Source organism: Phalacrocorax aristotelis, chromosome Z (assembly GCF_949628215.1).
Source record: "Phalacrocorax aristotelis chromosome Z, bGulAri2.1, whole genome shotgun sequence".
NCBI classification, from domain to species: Eukaryota; Metazoa; Chordata; class Aves; order Suliformes; family Phalacrocoracidae; genus Phalacrocorax; species Phalacrocorax aristotelis.
The window spans coordinates 21,265,870-21,289,555 of NC_134311.1; the positions used below are offsets into that span (position 1 = coordinate 21,265,870).

The 23,686-nt window shown below is 41.9% G+C and overlaps 1 protein-coding gene across 2 annotated transcripts in view; it reads right to left on the reverse strand.

Annotated features, from left to right (window-relative positions):
- The window catches only part of MAN2A1 (mannosidase alpha class 2A member 1), a 122,677-nt gene that overhangs the window by 81,208 nt on the left and 17,783 nt on the right, over window positions 1-23,686 (reverse strand). For both annotated transcript variants that reach the window (XM_075079368.1, XM_075079367.1), the window contains exons 3-4: window positions 19,075-19,219; window positions 424-595 (exon numbers count right to left, since the gene is read on the reverse strand). In XM_075079368.1, the coding sequence (XP_074935469.1) occupies window positions 424-595; window positions 19,075-19,219 (317 nt within the window). The remainder of the gene's footprint in view (window positions 1-423; window positions 596-19,074; window positions 19,220-23,686) is intronic.

Here is a 23,686-nt window from a genome sequence, read left to right on the forward strand (position 1 = left end):
TATAAAAAGTACACATACTTAAAAACAATCTATTTTCATAATTATTATAAATGAAGAAAAAAATTACCATATATAAATAGCTAATATGAGAACATTTAAGTCATCCTGAAGTATTGGCAACAGAATAAAAGTAAAGTTTACAATCACAACTCCATTACAATTTGAATGACATCTTCATGGCTGTACATGGAAATTTTTAACAAATTTTTTCAGCAACTTAGTAATTTGGCTTCACTTATGTAAGGGAATTTTGTTTTGTAACTGGAAAAAACAATAAACCAAGCCAAAAAAATCAGAGCTTAAGTAGTCGGCTATTCTAGCACTTCCACATTACAACAAATGAAGTCTCAAGTTACAATGTAGTCAAATACACAAAGTCTCAGAATGCCACATGGAAGATAAGAAATAGTTCAGTGTTCAAACCTTTTAACTGCATCCTTTTTTTGGCTATCTATTCCATCCCACCATTTTGAAAAGTAGGAAATCTCAGACCACATAAATTTTCTTCGGCTGTCTTCTTGCAGTTTTATAACCATATTATTTAAGATATGCTGTGTCTGATCTCTGAAGTAATCATCAAAAGTCTTCAGCCAACCTAAGAAAAAGAAAATATTAAATTTAAGTTGCTTTCAACAGCTGTAGAGACATGCATTCTTCCCACTCCCTACAGAAAGTTATGTGAAGCATCTTCTTAAAAAGCTAAAATTACATGCCATAGACAGTTAGAACTGCTAAACTCTCCAGGAGTTTCTCTGTAAAAAGTTTAGGTGTTTTATGACCTAGAAGTGTAAGTATATGGAATATTAGGCTTTCTACTTTGATCAACAGAATATACATATTTTTTTAAATTGTGATTTTTTTTAAATTTAAGCACCAATTAAGTAGTTGAAAAGGAAGATGTACATATCCGCAAATTGATCTTCCTCGATAACTTCCACTAGGTTTCCTCATCTCTCGCATCAGGACTGTAGTGTCTACTAACAGATCATCTTTCCAGTCCAAGCCCCATTCCCTACACACACACCCCCAACACCTCTCAATCCTTCCCTCAATGTCTTATCTATTCTTTCAAGCCATGAAGCACTCCATCACCCTACTTCATGTAAAGCAACTGAACAAAAATCCTTACTAGCAGCATCTTATACCTACACATCTTGAGGAAAAATTTAAGAACCACTAATGGTATCCCACAGACCCTGAGGGCAAAGAAATAAAACAGGGGCAAAAGAAGCAGCCATAAGCCCTGTAGCACATATTCAGCATCATTTATGAATAAGGGTTTTGTTAGCAATGACTGAGAAAAGAAATACACTGTAGCTGCATCCCTCATTAGAAAAGAAATCAGCGAGATACACACTAAAGGAAAAAACAATTTTAACATATATTCAGACCTCACAGTGCACAGCCTTCCATGAAATTCTTTAACCTCTCCCCAAAACCTTTCATGAGAAAATACATGCATCTTGCTTCTGAAAACCTTGAAGTGATATATTCTTTCTGTGACTATAACTGGAAAAAACAAGCAGATAAGTCTGTCTACTTAATATACAAGTGGCATATTTCTACTTTTCATACCAGGTCTTGTCATATATGAGCATTTTCATTCAAGTGCTTCCAAAAGGGACTCAGCAGTTGAGCTTAAGGAAGTATCATATACAGCAGACTAACTACTGGAGAATACAAGTGATGTTATGAATTGGTCCTACAGGATGCATCCACATTTTAAGATTTTGTGAAAGCTCCCACAAAATAGGAGGATTTACTCCAGACAAATATGATCCTAGTGATTCCACTCTGATTTAACAGTTCTGTTCTGCAGACACGCTGCCATCCTAGCACAATGCCAGTCTACTTATAAGAATATACAGGATCAGACTGCTCTGGAATGAGATAATATCGTTTCAAGGCAGTTATATAAACACACAAAGTTTTAGTAGTAAAAAAGTAATTTTTAAGTCTAATAAAAGAAAACCACTATATTATTGAATAAAGTCTGAATATTGATTCAAAGGATATATTCTACTTTATTTTAATAATTAAAAATAAATTATGATAATTTTAGGTAGAAATAGAGAACTAATGTCATTTGACAATATGCACATTCTTTTCCAGTTCACATCAAGTTGTTAATTATGTTTCAGATAAAGAATCTTGTAACTAGGAATAACTGCTAGATGCTGGCACACTCTTACTTTGGTTGCACTTCCTTCAGGTTGCACTCTCACTTTGTAAAGGTCAGATTTTAATAAAGTATTCAGAAACAAAACAAAAGCACCACAAATTTCCAAAAATCTCCCTTTTTTACTTTGCAAATGAAGAAATAAAACTAACACTCCAGAGGAAAAGTGCTAGATCAAGATCTTTTTTTTCAAACAGATGTTTAGCATCTACAAGAATCATATCCAATATATTTCTGTACAGACAAAACACTAGGATCTAATCTAATCTATCCTGAAGGGGAAAAAACATATTTTGTCAAGACAGTTAATATGAGGGCTTAATATATACTTTCTTGAGAGGCATGGCAACAGCTTAACACAAAAAAGCTGTCAGTAAATTACTATTACACAATAGTTTCATGAAGACTGAAAACACAAGCAATGAATAAGCTGAATTTATTTTCCATCTGTGCTGTTTTTCATCAAAATTTGTTGTTATCTCTGTCTATTTCAGTGTTCTTTTAATGGAAGCTTTCGCTCAAAGAATTGATATCACATGATCAATTAATATTTTTCAGTGCCCATTTACTTTTCAACAAACCAAATAAATATTTTACTAACATTTACATAAAAAGACATACATGTAGCGGACTACAAATTTGTAGCTTGTTACCAGGGATTTCTTCTGCAAGAGATAATATGCTAGCACATAATTAACAGAGGATGAACAAAAAGCATATTATGTTTTTCCAGTGCAGAAATATATACTGAACTATTTTAGCATATATTTATTGCAGCAATAAAAGCAAACTTACACTGAATTAGTCGTCTTAAGCATTCTTGAAAAACTTAAAGCAACCTAAATAAAGAAGCACAGGCTAAATGACAAAGCAGCTGGCATAATATGTTATGATGTAGACAGGGCAGTGTTATGATTAAAGGCTGTTTTATTTGAATATATTCAGTTTATTAAGCTATAGAGGAAGGGTGTAACATGGTTAACAAACTGAATCTTCAGGTTGTCCTAGGAAATATTTACAAGTATTCACAGAATTATTTGCAAGCCAACAGAAAGTCCTCTGAAATTTAATCACCATGTGCCTGGCATCTTGCACTTAAATATATTTACTTCTAACTAGAGTAGGATAGAACAGAATAGAACAGGTTCAGTTGGAAGGGATCTACAACTATCATCTAGTACAACTGCCTGACCGGAGCTGATCAAAAGCTGAAGCATGTTATGAAGGATATTGTCCAAATGCTTCTTCAACACTGGCACACCTGAGGCATCAACCACCTCTCTACAAAGCCAGGCGCGGCATTTGCCCACCCTCTTGGTGAAGAAGTGTTCCCGCATGTCAAGTCTGAACCTCCCCTGGCGCAGCTTTGAACCATTCCCAGGCATCGTGTCGCTGGATCGCAGGGAGAAGAGATCAGCACCTCCCTCTCCGCTTCCCCTGCTCGGGAAGCCATCGAGAGCAATCAGGTTGCCCCTCAGCCTCCTTTTCTGCAAACTAGACAAACCCTGTGTCCTCAGCCGCTCCTCACAGGACATGCCTTCCAGCCCTTCCAGCAGCTTTGTTGCCCTCCTCTGGACACACTCAGGTGCCTTCGCACCCTTCGTGAACTGCGGGGCCCAGAACCGCACACAGCGCTCAAGGTGAGGCCGCTCCCACGCTGAATACGGTGGGATAATCACCTCCTTTGGCTGGCTGGCTGTGGCTGTGTTTGATGCTCGCCAGGATGCGGTTTGCCCTCTTGGCTGCCAGGGCACACTGCTGACTCCTGTTGAGCCTGCTGTCAACCAGCACCCGCAGATCCCTTTCTGCAGGGCGGCTCTCCAGCCGCTCCTCTGCCAACTTACACTTGTATCCAGAGCTACTCTTTCCTAAGAGCAGAATCTGGCATCTGCTCGCTCTTTGTGCTGGTTTTGGCTGAGAAGGGGTTAATTCTCCTCACCATGGGGGGGCGGCTACCTTTCCAGCTTCCCGCTCTGCCGCGTGGTGGGGGGGGGCTGGGAGGGGCAGGGCTGTGGTGGGGGCGGCTGACCCCGACTGGCCAATGGCACGTTCATTCCATACCACATGATACCATGACCAGGATATGAAGGGGGGGCAGGTTGCAGCTCGGGAGCGGCGCGGAGTCGGGTCGGCGGGTGGTGAGCGGCTGCGTTGCGTGTGGTTTGTTTCAGCAGTTCATTCCCCCTCTCCCTTCTCTTACCCCACCGCCGGTATTTTGTGCCTCTTGTTGTTCCCCTTTACATTGCTTTTCTGTTGTTGTTTCTTTTAATTTCTATTATTAAATTGTTCTTATCCCAACCCACGAGCGTTACCCTTCTGATTCTCTCCCCCATCTACCGGTGGGGAGTGAGCGAGCGGCTGTGTGGGGCTGAGCTGCCGCTAAACCACGACAGTCTTTTTGGTGCCCAACCTGGGGCTCAAGGGTTGGAGATAATAACAGCTGCTGGTCACAGCACCGTGTTGTCCTTTCTGCAGTTGGTGTTAAAGATTGGTGTTGGTTTGTTGAGTCTGCTGTGTTCTGCTGTGATTAGTGATGTTTTGCCTACCATATTTGTTACGCAAACACTTGTTTTCAGCTTTATCTGGTATTTGGGTTTTTTGCTGAAACTGTTGCTGTACTTTGGATACCACCTTGTTGAGGCAATTAGCAATTATACCTCCTCCTCGGAGAGACTTTATACGGAGGAAATACAGAATAGTACCTCTGCAACTTTGTTCTGTGATGTCTCTTCCTCCATTACAACAACCTTTTTCTATCTTGAACATCCTTGGGTGGTTAAGGTGCACTTATTGTTAGTTTTGGGGCATATTGTTTTGGTTTTGACTAAGCAACTTAAGAATATCACCCAGAAATCTGTCCCAAGGCTTGATAGTTACAAGTGGCAGGGCATGTGGGATGGCATGGGCAAATACCTAGGGCAGTGGGCACCCCCAGTGTTTTGGAGTTTCACCCCCAAACAAGTGCAGAATCCTAAAAAACTAGTAGAGTACTTGGAGAAAGCATGTTGTTACCCTGGGAACTCCAGAGAGACACAGATAACTGCAACATGCTGGGGTCTGGCCCATGCATACCGAGCCCTGCTCAACAGTATTCAGTGCTCCCAAGGGGAAGAGAAGGTCTCTGGATTGAAAGGCAAAGTGACTGGCACTGTAGACACTCCAGCCCTGACGACAGGCACTGCGGCCACTCAAACCCCCACAACAAGTACTGGAGCTGGCTCAGAGAATCAACCCGTACCAGTATCAGTCGCCCCCATACATATGACAAAATCTTGGAAGCGGACGTCAACTCGTTTAGAACGGGATGATGAAAAAGCAGGGCCATCACGAGGAGAGGAGGAAGGAGTCATAAATGAAATAGAGACCACCCGATCCCTGTCCTTGAGTGAGTTGCGAGATATGCAGAAAGATTTCAGCCGTCATTCAGGTGAGCACATTGTCACCTGGCTGCTCCGATGCTGGGATAATGAGGTCAGTAGCCTGGAACTAGAGGGAAAGGAAGCCAAACAACTGGGATCCTTTCTGGGGAAGGGGGCGTTGACAAAGCAATTGGGAAAAAAACACAAGCCCTCAGCCTCTGGAGGCGACTCCTGTCTGGAGTGAAGGAAAGGTATCCCTTTAAAGAAGATGTTACATATCGCCAAGGAAAATGGACAACCACGGACAAAGGCATCCAGTATCTAAGGGAATTAGCTGTGCTTGAGGTGATTTATGGTGACCTGGACAACCAACAGTCATCCAAAGATCCAGATGAAGCCAAGTGCACACGACCCATGTGGCAGAAGTTTGTAAGGAGCGCACCACCTTCACATGCAAACTCACTGGAGTAATGTCCTGGAAAGATGACGAGACACAACGCTGGCGGACATGATTGATAGCCTCCGGGATTACGAAACAAATATCTCTTCCTCGCTAGTCTCTGCTGTGGAGAAAGTATCCCAAGAGGTCCAGCAACTCAAAGAAGATATGTCTTGCTCCCCACCTCTACAGAGTAGTGTCTCAGCTGTTAGGAATAAACATCCTCTTGCTCAAAGGAGAGGATAGACACCTCGGGCCACCCTATGGTTCTACCTGCGTGACCACGGAGAGGACATGAGGAGGGGGGGGTGGCAAGCCTACCTCGACCCTAGAGGCATGAGTGCATGACTGCAAGGAAGACCAATCACTCAGGGAGGCTCTTCCAGGAAAGCTGCTGCCCCAATTTCCAGTGAGCAAGTCCCCAGACAGAGGAGTAGAAGTGCTGATTTTATTTCTAAGCATAATAGAGGGACTCTTGATTCACATTTACAGCAAGTAAGTTGTGACTGCCATGATCAGGACTAGATGGGCCCTGCCTCCAGCTGGGTGGAGGAAAGGGATAACCAGGCTTACTGGACTGTGTGGATCCGATGGCCTGGTACATCCAACCCACAGGAGTATAAAGCTTTAGTGGACACCGGCGCACAGTGCACCTTAATGCCATCAAACTATACAGGGGCAGAACCCATCAGCATTGCTGGAGTGACAGGGGGATCCCAAGAGCTAACTGCATTGGAGGCCGAAGTGAGCCTCACTGGCAATGAGTGGCAGAAGCACCCCATTGCGACTGGCCCAGAGGCTCTGTGCATCCTTGGCATAGGCTACCTCAGGAGAGGGTACTTCAAGGACCCAAAACGGTACAGGTGGGCTTTGGGTGTAGCTGCCTTGGAGACGGAGGAAATTAAACAGCTGTCTACCTTGCCCGGTCTCTCGAAGGAGCCTTCTGTTGTGGGGTTGCTGAAAGTCAAAGAACAACAGGTGCCGATCGCCACCACAACAGTGCACCAGCGGCAATATCACACCAACCGAGACTGATCCCCATCCATGAGCTCATTCACCAACTGAGGAGCTCATCGGTAAGGCCCACTCACCATTTAACAGTCCCATGTGGCCAGTGCGGAAGTCTAACGGAGTGTGGAGGCTAACAGTAGATTATCGTGGCCTGAATGAAGTCACTCCACCATTGAGTGCTGCTGTGCCAGACATGCTAGAATTTCAATACGAACTGGAGTCAAAGGCAGCCAAGTGGTATGCCACAACTGACACCGCTAATGCATTCTTCTCAATCCCTCTGGCAGCAGAGTGCAGGCCACAGTTTGCTTTCACTTGGAGGGGTGTCCAGTACACCTGGAATCGACTGCGCCAGGGGTGGAAACACAGTCCTACCATTTGCCATGGACTGATTCAGACTGTATTACAACAGGGAGAAGCTCCAGAACACCTTCAATACATTGATGACATCATTGTGTGGGGCAACACAGCAGAAGAAATTTTTGAGGAAGGAGAGAAAATAGTCCAAATCCTTCTGAAAGCTGGTTTTGCCATAAAACAAAGTACAGTGAAGGGACCCGCACAAGAGATCCAGCTCTTAGGAATCAAACGGCAAGACGGTCGTCGTCAGATCCCAATGGATGTGATCAACAAAATAGCAGCCATGTCTCCACCAACTAGCAAAAAAGAAACACAAGGTTTCTTGGGCGTTGTGGGTTTTTGGAGAATGCATATTCCAAATTACAGCCTGATCGTAAGCCCTCTCTATCAAGTGACCTGGAAGAAGAATGATTTCAAATGGGGCCCTGAGCAATGACAGGCCTTTGAACAGATTAAACAGGAAATAGTTCATGCTGTAGCTCTTGGGCCAGTCCGGGCAGGACAAGATGTAAAAAATGTGCTCTACACTGCAGCCGCGGAGAATGGTCCTACCTGGAGCCTCTGGCAGAAAGCACCAGGGGAGACCTGAGGTCGACCCCTAGGGTTTTGGAGTTGTGGATACAGAGGGTCCGAAGCCCGCTATACTCCAACTGAAAAAGAGGTATTGGCAGCATATGAAGGGGTTTGAGCTGCTTCAGAAGTGGTTGGTACTGAAGCACAGTTGCTCCTGGCACCCCGACTGCCAGTGCTGGGCTGGATGTTCAAAGGAAGCGTCCCCTCTACACACCATGCAACTGGTGCTACGTGGAGTAAATGGGTTGCACTGATCACCCAGTGGGCTCGAGTAGGAAACCCCAGTCACCCAGGAATCTTGGAAGTGATCATGGACTGGCCAGAAGGCAAAGATTTTGGATTATCACCAGAGGAGGAGGTGACACGTGCTGAAGAAGCCCCACTCTATAACAAACTGCCAGAACATGAGAAGCAGTATGCCCTGTTCACTGATGGGTCCTGTCACTCTGTGGGAAAGCACCGGAGATGGAAGGCTGCTGTATGGAGTCCTACACGACAAGTCGCAGAAACGGCTGAAGGAGAAGCTGAATCGAGCCAGTTTGCAGAGCTAAAGACCATCCAGCTGGCCTTTGACATTGCTGAACGGGAAAAGTGGCCAGTGCTCTATCTCTATATTGACTCCTGGATGGTGGCAAATGCCTTGTGGGGCTGGCTGCAGCAGTGGAAGCAAAGCAACTGGCAGCGTAGAGGCAAATCCATCTGGGCTGCCACATTGTGGCAAGATATTGCTGCCCGGGTAGAGAAACTGGTTGTAAAGGTACGGCATGTGGATGCTCACGTCCCCAAGAGTCGGGCCACTGAAGAACATCGGAACAACCAGCAGGTAGATCAGGCTGCCAAGATTGAAGTGGCTGAGGTGGGTCTGGACTGGCAACATAAGGGTGAACTATTTCTAGCTCGGTGGGCCCATGACACCTCAGGCCATCAAGGGAGAGATGCAACATACAGGTGGGCTCGTGATCGAGGGGTGGACTTGACCATGGATGTTATTGCACGGGCTGTCCACAAATGTGAAACATGCGCTGCAATCAAGCAAGCAAAGTGGGTAAAGCCTCTATGGTATGGGGGATGATGGCTGAAATATAAATATGGGGAGGCCTGGCAAATTGACTATATCACACTCCCACAGACCCGCCAAGGCAAGCGCCATGTGCTTACAATGGTAGAAACACCACCGGCTGGCTGGAAACATATCCTGTCCCCCACGCCACTGCCCGGAACACTGTCCTGGGTCTCGAAAAACAAGTGCTGTGACGACATGGCACCCCAGAGAGAATTGAGTCAGGCAACGGGACTCATTTCCGAAATAGCCTCATAGACACCTGGGCCAAAGAGCATCGCATTGAGTGGGTGTATCACATCCCCTATCACGCACCAGCCTCTGGGAAAATTGAAGGGTACAATGGACTGTTAAAAACTACACTGAGAGCAATGGGGGGGTGGGACATTCAAGCACTGGGATACACATTAAGCAAAAGCCATGTGGTCAGTCAACACGAGGGGATCTGCCAATCGACCTGGCCCTGCCCAGTCAGAAATCCTACATACTGTGGAAAGGGACAGAGTCCCTGAAGTGCACGCAAAAATTATGCTGGGCAAAACAGTCTGGGTTCTTCCTGCCTCCGGCAAAGGCAAACCCATTCGTGGGATTGCTTTTGCTCAAGGACCTGGGTGCACTTGGTGGGTGATGCGGGAGGATGGAGAAATCCCATGTGTGCCTCAAGGGGACTTGATTCTGGACAAAAACAGCAAACGAACAGAATGGCATAATGCAAACTGCTATATAATATTGTGTGTCACCTCTGTGTTGTATCAATGATATCACAGTATGAGTCTCCCAACCCATGGAAGATAATCTGTGAAACAAGCAGTGCAGCAGTGATGGAACGATGACTGACTCGGTATGCAGCAACCCAACGCCACACACACCATCTCTCCCGCCCTGAAAGACTGATACGACAGATGGAGCCCAGAGTCATGGACCGAGTGAACTCAATGGATATTTTAAAGGACATTTTACAGGGAAGGTCCATAGACTAAGGGAATGATGGCTGTGTATTATGTTAAAGGATGGGAAGGGGAAGGGTGGTGGTTGGTAAGGTTGTATTGCATCATATGGGACCTGGGCATGGTGTAAATGGTATGGAATAAGGGGTGGAGAATGTGCTGGTTTTGGCTGAGAAGGGGTTAATTCTCCTCACTGTGAGCGTTGGCTACCTTTCCAGCTTCTGGCGGGCACTGGGAGGGGCAGGGCCATGATGGGGGCGGCTGACCCCGACTGGCCAATGGCAGGTTCATTCCATACCACCTGACACCATGACCAGGATATGAAGGGGGGCAGTTGCGGCTCGGGAGCGGCGCGGTGTCAGGGTGGTGGGCGGTGAGCAGCTGGGTCACGTGCAGTTTGATTCGGCGGTTCATTCCCTTTTCACCTCCCTTTCCCCCCCCCCCCGTGTTTTGCACCTGTCGTTGTTCTTTACATTGCATTTCTGTTGTTGTTTCTTTTAATTTTAATTACTAAACTGTTCTTATCCCAACCCACGAGCGTTACCCTTCTGATTCTCTCCCCCATCTACTGCTGGGGGAGTGAGCGAGTGACTGTGTGGGGCTGAGCTGCCGGCTAAACCACAACACTCTTGTTAAATTCCATGCCATCGATAGCTCTTAGCCCCATGACTTAGAGGAGTATCCAGCTTTACGTGGAGCCATAAAAATTAAAAAACATTTTAAAATGCAGTTTGCACATATAAAACATACAACAGTTTAAATGCAATTACCAAAACTAAATATGCTAATATCAGCAAAATAACACTTGTTGGTTTAAATCTACCTAAGGACCGTGGTCAATATAAAAATGTAAACAAGAAAAAAAAATACTGTCTTTAATGTCATTATGCTAGTCTTAAGTATTCAGGACTGCCAACTACTTTTATTTTATGCCGACACATGTGATAGCAATAGAGGGCACACACTGTTAAGCTGCTTCCCTTTTGATTGCCTCACTCATGTTTGCCCTCAAAAGTATGCAAACTTTATTTTTGCTCCTCTCCCTCCCCTCCCCCCTCAAGATTTATCAACATCATGCAGTTCTCTGTTTCTTCACTTTTTTTACCCCCACTTAGTTAACGTAAATTTTCTTGGGTCAACAGCAGACTCCAAGAATCACATCCAAGTGTCAATGCAATACACTGCTATGCAAAAAAAACTGAAGCATTGCATTATCTGATTTGCCACTATTCCAGTTCAATTTCCTTTTTTAATCTCCACAGCTCCTTGCTCTACATAAAGGTATTCTTCTGTTTTAGCAGTTAAGACACAGTTGTAAGAGATACAGGAAAAGTTTCAGGACAAAATCAGAACGGAAGTTGACAAATAAGCATTATTCAAAAAGTTACCTAATTATGTAAAAGCACTTCACAATTTCATTATGACAGGAATCACCAATCAACTTCGAAAACACAAACTCTTACAGTGGTTGGACACTGCTTACATGTATCTGCAAGGCTGCGTTTTGGTTTGGGTTTTTTTGACAATATTTGTATTTCTTTTGTCTTTTGGTGTAAAATTAACTGTAAAAATAAAAACAAAAAAGACTTTTCAGTTCTTAATCCATAAGTCACCCTCCAACATTTAAGAGGAAACATGTCCTTAAAAAACTTGTACTTTCTCATGAAATTTGTTTAATGAAAAGGCAGGCCTCGTGAATGCCTGGAATACTACCATTTGTTAGATTAATGCATTTTTTTTGAGGACAGTTTGCATTTCTGATTCACCTTACAGCAGATCATAATCAATTTCACTGAGTCTAAAATTCACACATCAGTGCTACTTCCTGCAACCTAAGAAACTTGGGTGATTTATTAATTTTATGGCAGAATTAAACAAAACCATTACATTCCAGCTAGTATTATACAGCTTTCCAGAAAATAAAAACTGTCTCTTTGCAACAAAATCAGTGGAACTTCAGTTCCTAGATTTTTAAAATATACATCTGAGTTAGTAAAAAAAGTTACATAAATTTTTTTTACAGTTATGCTTAATTCTCGACTAACCAGCTCCTGGAAGAAGACACAATTAGGTAACTGTTTTGATAGTTAAAGAAGTAAAAAAGGATCACAAACTGAAAGAGTATGCCTTAGTTCTTAATTATATCCATGCTCCACGTAACACGTGACGCCACAATGGTAAAAGCTTTTCTTAGAACAATTAAAAAAATTAATGGACATGTAGCCATGCGTTCTTATCAATCCTTTGGGAAACTTAAGTAAGGTATATGTATTTAACAGATGACATACAGGCACACAATAATGACAATAATCCAAATACTAGAAATAAATCCAAAAGCTAAGCTCTAACTTACATTCTAGTAAGTATGATTACATATGGAAAGAATTTAGCATTTGCTCCTTTCTATATTCAGCAATTTAGAAATCCCCATATTTTAGGGTTGTAGAATATGTGAATCAGTTGTTTAATTCAGAAATCTTGCATCATTGTTTTACGATGTCAAAACTACACTGAGCAAATATACAAGTTAATATTTTACATGTGTTTCTGACATAAAACTTCAGTGCTAATTTCACCAAAAAGAAGCATCTTTATTGAAAAGATGAATGGCTCATTGGCCAAGACTGTGAAAGAAAACTTCAGAAACATGATGTCAAAATTAAAACTAAAAGCAGTCTAAGATTGTTTTTTATTTTTCTATTTAGCATAGTATACACCAGAATAAGACAGAAAGCCACCTGGAATATCCCTGTGTTGAAGCATTTATTCCTGTTCAGGAGAAGACAATTAAAAGATGAGCCCCTTGTTCCCAAAATGATTCTCTGAAATGAAGTAATTTAGGTAGGATCAGACACACCAATATTAAAAAGATACAACAGTGTATTTACTTTTCTAATGGCGTATTTTAATTTGTAAAAGATCTCTGCTCAATGGACCACAAGAATCATTCCATATTTATCATATTTAATTTCATAAGCATAGTAAAAACTCAAATGACTGCACATTTCATCAAAAGCAATATCTGTCACGAACCATGAGGTACTTCAAAAATTATAATTAGACTTATGTGTTAGGCTTACACAATGTAAGGTCTGTTTCTGCTTTGTACATATCAAGCCTGCTGACCTCATAACTAAATGGGAAGAAAATTTATACTGATCAAGAATTACAAATGTGCTCTCTGTAACTGTCCTGTTAATTTTCAGTGGAGCTGCCCTCAATTATCTTTTATTTTTTTCCTTTTCCCCAGACAAAGGAAAAAGAGAAAACAGTCAGCATGCCAATAGTTTCACATTCTATTCCTAGACCTCATCTTTCTCTACAAAAGTAATATTAGGTGTTTGCCATTCAATGTATATCTTATAGCCTTTACATAGCCTTCATAGTTTTCCTTTGTTAGAAGACACTACATACTGTTGCAGCTTAGAAAAATAAAAACAAGTTCTAGACAAACAGTGGTGACAGATCTTTGTTTTTATTTGTCTTCCTATTAAAACATAATATGAATATGTCAATCAGTGAACTTCCAATTTACAGTCTGAAAGTTTTAAAGGTAAAGTTTTCAAAATGTCATTCAACTAGCGTTTCTTCTTTTGTGCTTCAGCTTTACACTAACCTGTTCTGGGTCGGACAACAGTCTAAACGATCTATGTTCCAAACACATCAGGAAAACTAAGAAGTCACCTGAAAACCATATGCAGATGTGGTCAACAGAAAACAAACCTGAAACTCCATCATGTATTAAGAATGTCAAACTTTTATTCTTAAGTTTTCTTTTATCTTAACACTGCAGTTAACTTCATAGGGTTATACCGATTTCCACCTGAGAAATGGAGACTATCTTAAGTAATTAAAAGGGGTTAATGTGAGTGCTAGTAAGTTACCAGTACTACAGAAGATTAACGGAGTGTTAAACAGTAGTATTTAGACCTGTCACAGGTGCCCATACACTTTCACATATATTTTTAATTAGGTAGAAATTGGGGATGGGTGGGTAGAGGAAGGGAAAGTATCTTTCTATTCCACTGAAGTGCTGCTGGTACTAGGTCTGTAGCAACTACATTCAGCAATAAAATGCTGTGATCTGGTACACACATACATTACAAAGCCTGCAAGTCAATTCTTAAATAATTTAATGAGAAGACATTATCAAAATCATCACTGCTAGCACAGCAATAAATGCTAAAGGTCATTTCGACCTCTCGGGTCATATCTGAACATCATCTTTCAAGTCCAGTTGTGCTGGGTGACTGTTCCTGAGCAGAGTTCTCCCCTCTGGAGTTCAGCTGCTTAATCTACTTCAGGCAGTGACAGGAAACTGCTGTTGGAGCACATGAGAGCTAACATAAGGGCTTTGCCAGCACAGCAGGCTATACAATTGCTCCTTAATATGCTCCAGAAAGAAAAACCACCCATCTGCAATGACTATAACCTCACACAACATGGCTATTTGTAAACTCAACATCTCTCCATAGCTTGAGATTAATTTGCACTGGGTGAGTCCCCCCAGACCAGACACACTACTGAGGTGCTCAAATCTTCATCAACTACCAAGAGCTAAAAGACAATTATGCCTGCCACTGATCAAAAGTGTGAAGGGGACACATTCTTATACCCGATTTCCCAATAATGGGTAACTATATTAGCTACTGAAAGGAGCAGCATAGAAACCCCAAGTTTGTAGGTCCTGGCTGAATTCACATGGAAGCGGTTAACCCAGATTTGGCAGAATTTAGCCACACAAGTGTTTCAGAGCATCAACCCACAAATCATACACCAAAACAGAACTTGGAATGCAAGACTGCCTCTTTCCCTAAGGAGTCTGGTTCAAGGTAGTTTCTTTGCCTTTGAGCTACAGATTCTCACTAGCATACTGGTTACACGAGAAGTAAAAGAGAAAGTAGCCTCAGATGAGACAATATAAAATGTAATTATAATTTAAAGCTTCTGCAGCTGATGTATTACTGACCCCATTTTTTGGTAAATATTTTCACGTACACTGTTACACTATAGGTTCATTATGCTTTAGTCTTTTTTTACCAGAAGGCATCTCCTTTGCACCATGCCTTTAATTTTAAAGAATAATGTAACCATTACCTATACAAAAGTTTTTAGATCTCTGTTACAGATAAATTTTCCTTCTTTCAAGCACTTAATGTGCAGTCTCATACTGCAGACAATTCCACAGAAAGGTCCTTTCCAAAAGCAGTACCAAGGCAGGATGTTCCTATGATAACACAGTTTGTAAAAGCAACAATAACAAGACTCACACAATCACCTTTGGTGATGGAACAGGTTACATTTACCAGGATTATATCTCGGCTTAACTCTACTTGATACCAACTGAGGAGCCTGAATAAACTGGTAGATATCTAGATTATATGCATGAGGAGATGCAGATTTCTTGATTTTAGTTGCTGCTGATGAAAGGACAGATATAATTTTATAGTAAAGGCATGAAGTATTAAAGTATTAAGTAATAAGACTTAGGAACCAAAACTGTACACTAGTAAGAAAGTCAGCTATCAAAAGTGAATGACAACACCATTAAGACTTCAGGCAAGTCCTTGGGAATAACCTATGCAGGAAAAAAGTTGGAAGAGAAAGAGGAGACATAACTTCATTGAATTCTTCAAACCTTATTACTGAAGGGGTAGCCACAGAGAAGACTACTTTCAGAGAGCTGGAAGAGCACATACCTTACTATAGATTTAACGAGTGACTTCCCTCCAAGACAGATACCTGAATGCTAGTACAAAAGCCCATCTTTAAAGCTAAGCTCATTATGGCCCACACATGTTTGGAAGAGGGACAGAGAAGTGCTGGAGCAGGCAAAATAGAATCAGATTAAACTTCATTAAATGGAGCTCTCAGGTGTACCAAGAGACATCATTCAGATGTAAAATTATAGAATAGGCAGACACATCACAAATATACTTCCTGGATAAGTAGAAAATTCCTACTGAGAAAGTACAGGAAATGCCATGATTGGTAACAGAAAAAGTTAAACAGGAAAAGGTGTTGGTGAATCTACCTCTGGTTGTAGAGCAGTATCTACTCCTTATCTGTCTTAAAAGTTCAAGAATTCTAGTGACTCAAAAGCTTTTTTTGGACAGGGTGGGAGGTTTTGGTTGGGATTTTTTTTTGTTTTGGTTTAGGTTTTTTGTTTTTGTTTGGGTGGTTGTTGGTGTGGTTGGTTTTTATTTGGGGCTTCTGTTTTTTTGTTTGTTTTGTGGTTGGGGGTGTGTGTTTGGGTTTTTTTATTTGTTTGGGTTTTTTGGAGATGGGGGTTTTTGTTGGTGGGTTTTGTTTGGGTTTTTTTTGTTTGGTTGTTTTTGTTGTTGTTGGTTGGTTGGGTTTTTTAAACACAGACCAAGAACCCATATCTGGCAGAGAAGAAAGTCATCACAGGGAAGAATTTCCCATTTCTCTTGACCTGGAGAAAATCCTTGTTATCCACTGATCTTCCAAAAGAGGGTATAATATTTCAAGCATCACAGTGCTTGAATATATATAGTGAAGCTCAAGGCACTCCTCTCTGAATGAGCTTAGTTACTTCCATCCTAATTTGGACTCTAATAAGAGATGTGTCCTTCTTCCCAACAATTCTACTATTTTTGGGACCCTTCTCGTAAGACCAATACAGAACTATTTAGCCTGCTAGTCCCAAAAGACTCATCTAAATATTTGGAGGCTCTGACAAAGCCTCCTCCAGCATAACCTGATACTGATAGCCTTTGCTATCGGCCAGCTGAGCCAACAGCAGCCGCAAAACTGCATGCCTTTCTTGGCATACAGAGAATGAGAACATAATTTGTAGTGACAGATATTAGTATCTACCAAAATAATCTTGACATGAAAAGAGGTCCAGTAACTTCAATACCCAAATTCCTTAGAATATGAGTGCTCAGTGGGCCACTCTTGGTAAGCAGAACTGGTGTTACAGGATGAACCAAAAACTAGATTAAGGCACCCAACGCCAGTTTGTCAGACATAAAAGGTGTTGGTTGTCAAGATCTAGCACAGCTGTTTGCCTGATAAGAGGCAAGACAGGAATACAGATGTAAAGAAGAAAGTAGAAGGCTGGATGTCAGAAAGCTAAAGGTTAGCTGCAAAGGGTCCTTCCAGAATGGCAACAGGAATGGTCAATTTTGCATGGAGTACTGACAAGACAGGACAGGCACCACAGAGGAAACTAACTCAATATTCTGTTTTGGAAATCAGTTACAGAAAGAATGTAAATTTTTAAAAAAAAATTTAAAAAATCAAAACAAAATTACTAAAACCTTTAGAAAAAGAATGAGGGGTTGTGTTAAAAAAATCTGTTCTTTTATGGGACCCATATGGATAGTCAAAACTATCCGCCTTTAGAGAAAGGGGCAGATATCTATCTCTAACAGAAATGCCAAAAGATCTGAAACACCTTGGATGTGTAGTTATGAAACCACAGTATTTTTTTTAAATTCTAGAGTAGGAAGAGGAGAGGAACTACCATTTTGATGTTATCAACCTAGACAGAGCCATGAAACAGCAAACTTAGCACCAAAATTAGAAGGGATCTACTGGTTAGTAGATCGAGTCCTAACTAACTGGTTAGTTAGGAAAAACTGTACCAAAACAAATGGTGTGAAAGTTAGTACCAAGGACGTAAAAAAAGACAGGGAATGTGGAGCTTAAAAATGCAAGTTCTCAGCCTCCACTAACAGACTGCATCTGGGGAAAAAATCAGAACACTGAGCCCTTATGAAACCTCATGACTTGAATGGACACTGGCAGTTTTGTGCAAACCTCTTCCCAGCTTCCCCCAGAACTCCCCCCTCCAGCTCCTAAGCCCTGTGCCACTGTAGAGCTACCCCAGCCTGCACTGTGTAGGGGGACTTTGTTCAATCCAGCTAAAACTATCTCAGGAGGACAGGTGTGACACTAGGCAACTGGCCTCCCCCAATTACGATATGACCCTACTAGCTTCAGCAGAAAGAAGGGAGAGGGGGGAAACTCTATACCGCATACTAGTAAGAACCAAGAGAATTAGAAGTTCTGTACATTCCCTTAGGATGGTTTCAGATTCATTAAATGACTATACAGGGCGCAGCTTCTCTCTGGGAAAGTTTTTAGGATAACAACCACCAAAGGGGAAATAAATGGACACAGGTTTAAAGACAGTTACACAGAAAGGCAGATCAAAGTTTATACTGTAGTTATTTCCACTGAATATTTTTACTATATTCATACTTTGTTATTCTAGCTGTCATAATTGGACAATACAGCCCCTCCAAATTCCAGTGTTCAGTTTATTTGAAAACACTATATATGTGCAAATAAGTCCCATGTTCAAACTACTGTACCTTACTTCACTCAGTACCTCAAAGAAAATTAATTCTTAGAGATACACAGTACTAAAGCTTAAAATCACTGAAATCGTGGCTTTTCACAATAATAAGCAGCTTCCCCAGCTTCTCATGGTCAATGTACACATACCAGGAGTATACTACAGCATATATGTTCCCTGCTTTTTGGTGTATTTTACAGTCATTGAAAAATAAAATGACAATTCCCCATTTCATTTATTACACAGTAAATATACACTTGGGAGGAAGAAGAGGAAGAAGTGAAATTATGCAAGCATAGCTAGGTTTCAGTTTAAATCCAGCCTTTATATTAGCCCACACTAGGTTGGGGTGGTGCTGTGGACAAAACAGTAAAGAAAATGTTAGACAAACCCCTCAGATTTCCCATTGTCTCATCTTCCAAAAAGAACATCTCTTTAGCACAGGCTGAATGTTAAATATCTATAACAGTCCAAAAAGTCAAAATAAGAACAGGCCATATGAATATACTGTAGCAATGAATAAACTGACTAGGTTACCACCAGGGTGAACACAGAAAATCCATATTGACCTTCCAATATCAACACTGAAGTTCTACTCCAGTTAATAGAAAAAAGTACATGTACAACTTTTATCACAACAGTTGTCACTCGCAGTCAATGACACTTGAAATACACATCTGCTTAACAGTCTTGCTAGACTTAAATCTAACATAGTAATTAGTATGCTTCAAAAAGACCCAAATCTTAACAGAAATGGCCATACATTTCTTAACTCAAATGACACTAGATACCCAAATCAACACAGTTAAAATATTACCTGGGTCATTATGTGAGTGAGGCACGACAAAAACTTGAAGCAGTTCATTGTCCCATTCATTTTCATTGTATGTGATATCAAATCCTTGTTTCCACACGCCACCATCTGGATTATCGAAAGGAAGAATGTCATAGACATCCAACATCTAAAAAAGGATAAAAGATAGATAAAACATGAATTCACAAAAACAGTTCTGCTCTTAAAAACTTAAGCTGTTTTCATCAAATATGGGTCAGTTTGTTCATTACACAGGGAGAGATGACATGTCAAATGAATACAAAACTGACAAATGAGATTAAGTTTCAAGACACACTAGGACACCCAAGGCACAGCCAGCAGGAAGCAGAGCATTTGACAGACCCTTTTCTGAGGAAACTGAAATTGATTAGATAAAGGGTAGGAATAAGAGCCATAAGTCACAAAAATTATGCCAGCTCACAATGGCATTGGTGCTGGAGGGTAGGGAGAGAACTATACAGAACGGAACAACACACTAAATAGGGGAATGCAGAAGATTAAGAGGTCAAACTAAGCAAGCAGTAAGAAGAGATGACAACATGAGAGAGATTGAGGCAAAAGTGGTGGACTTGACAGTGCTAGGTTAACAGCTGGACTTAATGATCTTAAAGGTCTTTTCCAATGTAAACAATTTTATGATTCTAAAAGTCAAACTCACAAAAGGGAACTGAAAGAAAGTACCAAGGAAAAACGTTATAGCAATTGGCTATAGTTCTGAACAAAGCTCCTTATATATTTACTGTTGCTCAGTACACTAATTATACGAAGGACATATTTCATTTGTTAATGCAAAAAAGTTACAGGTTATTAAAGCAATTCTAAAGTTACTTTCACAAGTTCCTATGAAATTTTGATACCACCAGATAGCTTTAAATAGAATCTCCTCATGTAAGTTTAGACCAAAGTCACCATATCCAACTTTTTTTTTGGTTGGTTGGTTGGTTGTTTTGTAATGCTCTGGTTTGCTTTTAGGAAAGAAGGTAAACTTGATGAGCATAAATTATCATCTGGACAAGCCTTTTACTGGCACTAGAGTTTAAAAAACTTAAATTAAACTTTAGTTTGGTTCTAACCCCATGTTAAAATACAATTCTACACCTCACAAGCTTTCTTCAGCAAACATTTCACTTCCACAAAAATAGCATATAGGAGTCATTTACTATAGGAACACCACAGAAATTATAATTTGCTGGGGTAAGCTGCTTTCTGTCCTATTAGGAAACTGGAGAAAAACGTAGACATCTGAAACAAACAACCAACTAAAGAAATTAAGGCCTTGTGATGGGTTGACCTTGGCTGACTGGCTGCTAAAACAGCCCACCATCCCAGCTGCTCTCCCACTCCCCCTCCTGAACAGGACAGGAAAAGAAATTAGATTAAAAGCTCATGGGTCAAGATAAAGACAAGGAGATCCCTTACCAATTACCATCACAGACAAAACAGACCTGATGTGGGGAACGTTAATTTATTGCCAATTAAAATAACAGTTGGACAGTGAGAAACAAAGACAAAACTAAAACACTGTCTCCCCACCCCTCTTCTAGCCCGGTTCAACTTCACTCCTTCATTCCCAACTCCTCTATGTCCCCCTGCCCCAAGTGGTGCACAGGTACAGGGCTTGCACTCAGTCCATAATGGTTTCTCCCTCTCACTCCTCCTCCTTCCCCACACTTTTTGCCTGCTCCAGCATGGGGTCCCTTCCACAAGCTACAGCCCTTTATAAACTGCTCCAGCATGGGATCCTCTCCACAGGCTACAGTCTGTCAGGAACTCCTCCGGTTTGGATCCCCCATGGGACACAGTTCCTTCTGAAAATATCCACCTGCTCTGGCATGGGGTCCTCCATGGACTGCAGGGAAATACTTACTCCACAGCGGTCTCCTCAGCCTGCTCCACTAGCTAGAGCACCTTCTCCCTTTCCTCCTTTGGTGTTCACAGTGTTGTCTCTCCCACCTTTTATTTTTTATCTTATACCTCACTACCATGCAGCATTCTCCCCCTTCTTAAAACAGATACTCTCAGAGGTGCCACCACGTTTCCTGATGGAGGACTCAGCTGTGTACTGTGGTGGGTCTGTTTTGGAGCTGGCTGAAATGGCTGTGTCTGGCATGGGGCAGCACAGGCCTCTCCTCACAGACACCACTCCTGGAGCCCCCCACTGCCACCACCTAGGCACCTGCACCCAGTACATTCCACCCTCACCTCTGTGAAACACATATTTAAGAACAGTTGATAATATGCACGTTCATCACACACTCTTCACAAACTTCACTTACATGTACAAGAAAAAAAAAAATCCCATACCAAAATCAAAATGACATAACACTGAAAAAGTGGAAAATTTTCATGCACAATAAAACTCCACCCCTTGTCCCTTCACCTCATTACAACAACAAAAGAACCCCCCAGTTATTTCACTCTGGCAATCTCCAATCCACGTTTAGGTCACTACCATTCCCAATTCCTGATCTCTCATTCCTTAAGCCCCAGGTTGGGTACCAAAAAGGACCACAGTGGATCAACCTTGCTGGGTTGGTGTCTGGCAGCCAGTCAAGGTCAAACCACCACAGGCCTTTAGCTTAAGATACAAAGAGACATAAGTAATGTTAGATGTGAATACAAGCCACTGTAAGCCTCTGTTGGGACTACAATATCCATATGCTAGATACCTATGGCCTGTATGAGATCATCTTGTCATGCCACTACTCCACCAGGACTGCTTCCACCTTTGGACAATACCGCCTAATGAAAAATACAGGTGCAATACTTCCAGATATATGCACTCTGTATGCCAGCTTGATGGGACCAAATAAGGGTTACATTGAATAAGGGTTACCATATTTTCTTTCTTTTCTAAAATTTGATATTGAGGACCTGTAATTCTGCAAAATGCAACCTTCTAAAGAAAACTAAGTGCATAGTCTGTAAATTTGCCAGTTACAAATGAGTGAACTTAAGACTGATAAACTGTTTTGACATTTCAATCATGAAAACACATTTATTTAAAAAGGAACAATTCATGGAATTGCCCACATTCCTATGACTTTTTCTCATGGGTGCAGCCTGCATTTCAGAAGCAACTTTTTTTGCAGTCTGCAAGATACCAATTTTTACAGTCCATAACATACATAATTTTTTCCCCTAACATCTATTACCTTACAATTATCTCCAACCATGCTCCCATGATTATGAGCTCAAGAGCTGGAAACTGCAATTCAGGAAATAGATCTCAGAATCTTAATCAACAGTTGTCTGAAATAACTGGCTCAATGACCTGACCCATCATCTAGAGAGATTTGCTGCCTGCCAGGGGCTCAGATCGAGGAACAGTCAAAGCTTGTCCAACCCATGGACTACTACCCCTTGTTGTACTTCCATGTGGGCACCAATGATACTGTCAGGGGCAAACTGGACTGCATCAAAAGTGACTACAGAGCTCTGGGGGTAGAAATTAAGGTCATGGAGGCCCAGGTGGTGTCCTTTTCAATCCCACCAGTTAGGGGTAGGGGTGCAAGAGGAAGACATGGACAGCACAGGTCGATAATTGGCTGCAGAGCTTGTGTTGGCAACAGGTTTTGGGGTTCTATGACCATGGGACCCTATTTGCAGATCAGTGTCTGTTTAGGAGAGACAAAATCCAACTCACTAAGCGGGGCAAAGGTATCTTTGCCAGGCAGATGGGTGACCTGTTAAAGAGACCTTTCAGCTAGAAATGAAGTGGGAGGGAGAGAGTTACCAGCAGCCCTGTGAAGAAGTGATAGACAGGAGTGATGTTACATGAAACGATTAAAAAAAAAATTTTTTTAAATAAACAAAACTGGGCTTAAGCAGGGTCACCTCCAGTGTTTGCATGTAAGCAAAGAAGTGCCTACAGGCAATTACAGATAAATGCCCAAAAGCCTTTCTGGGAAATCAGAATGCCAGGGTGCCTCTCTAAGTACACTAATGTACACATCATGGGGAATAAAGGTGATGAGTTAGAGATCTGTGTGCAACTGCAAGCCTATGATCTGGTCAGAATTCTGGAGACATTGTGGGATGACTCCAATGACTGTATAGTCGCAACGGAGGGATACAAGCTCTGAGGAAAGACAGGCCAGCATTATGAAGAGGGAGAACTGGGCTTTATGTGAGAGAACCGCGGGTGTGCATGGAACTTTGCCTGTGCATGGATGAGAAGCCAACTGAGAGCTTATGGGCAAGGACTAAAAAGTAGGCCAGTATGGGTGACATTGTAGTGGGTGTCTGCTACAGGCCACCTACCCAGGAATAACAAGTGGATGAGGCCCTCCAACAGACAGATAGGAGCAGCCTCGCATTTGCAGGACCTGGTCATCATGAAGAACTTCAACAACCGTGTCACGTGCTGGATGGACAACACAGCAGGGCATAAGCAATCCAGGAGGTTCCTGGAGTACATCAGTGACAAATTCCTAACCCAAGTGATACCGGAGCCAGTGAGGAGTGGTGCTCTGCTGGACCTCATACTTGCCAGTGATGAGGGATGCAGTGGGGCTTTGAACATCAAAGGCAGTCTTGGCTGCAGTGACCATGACAGAGCAGAGTTCAGGATCCTGAGGATGAACAAGAGCAA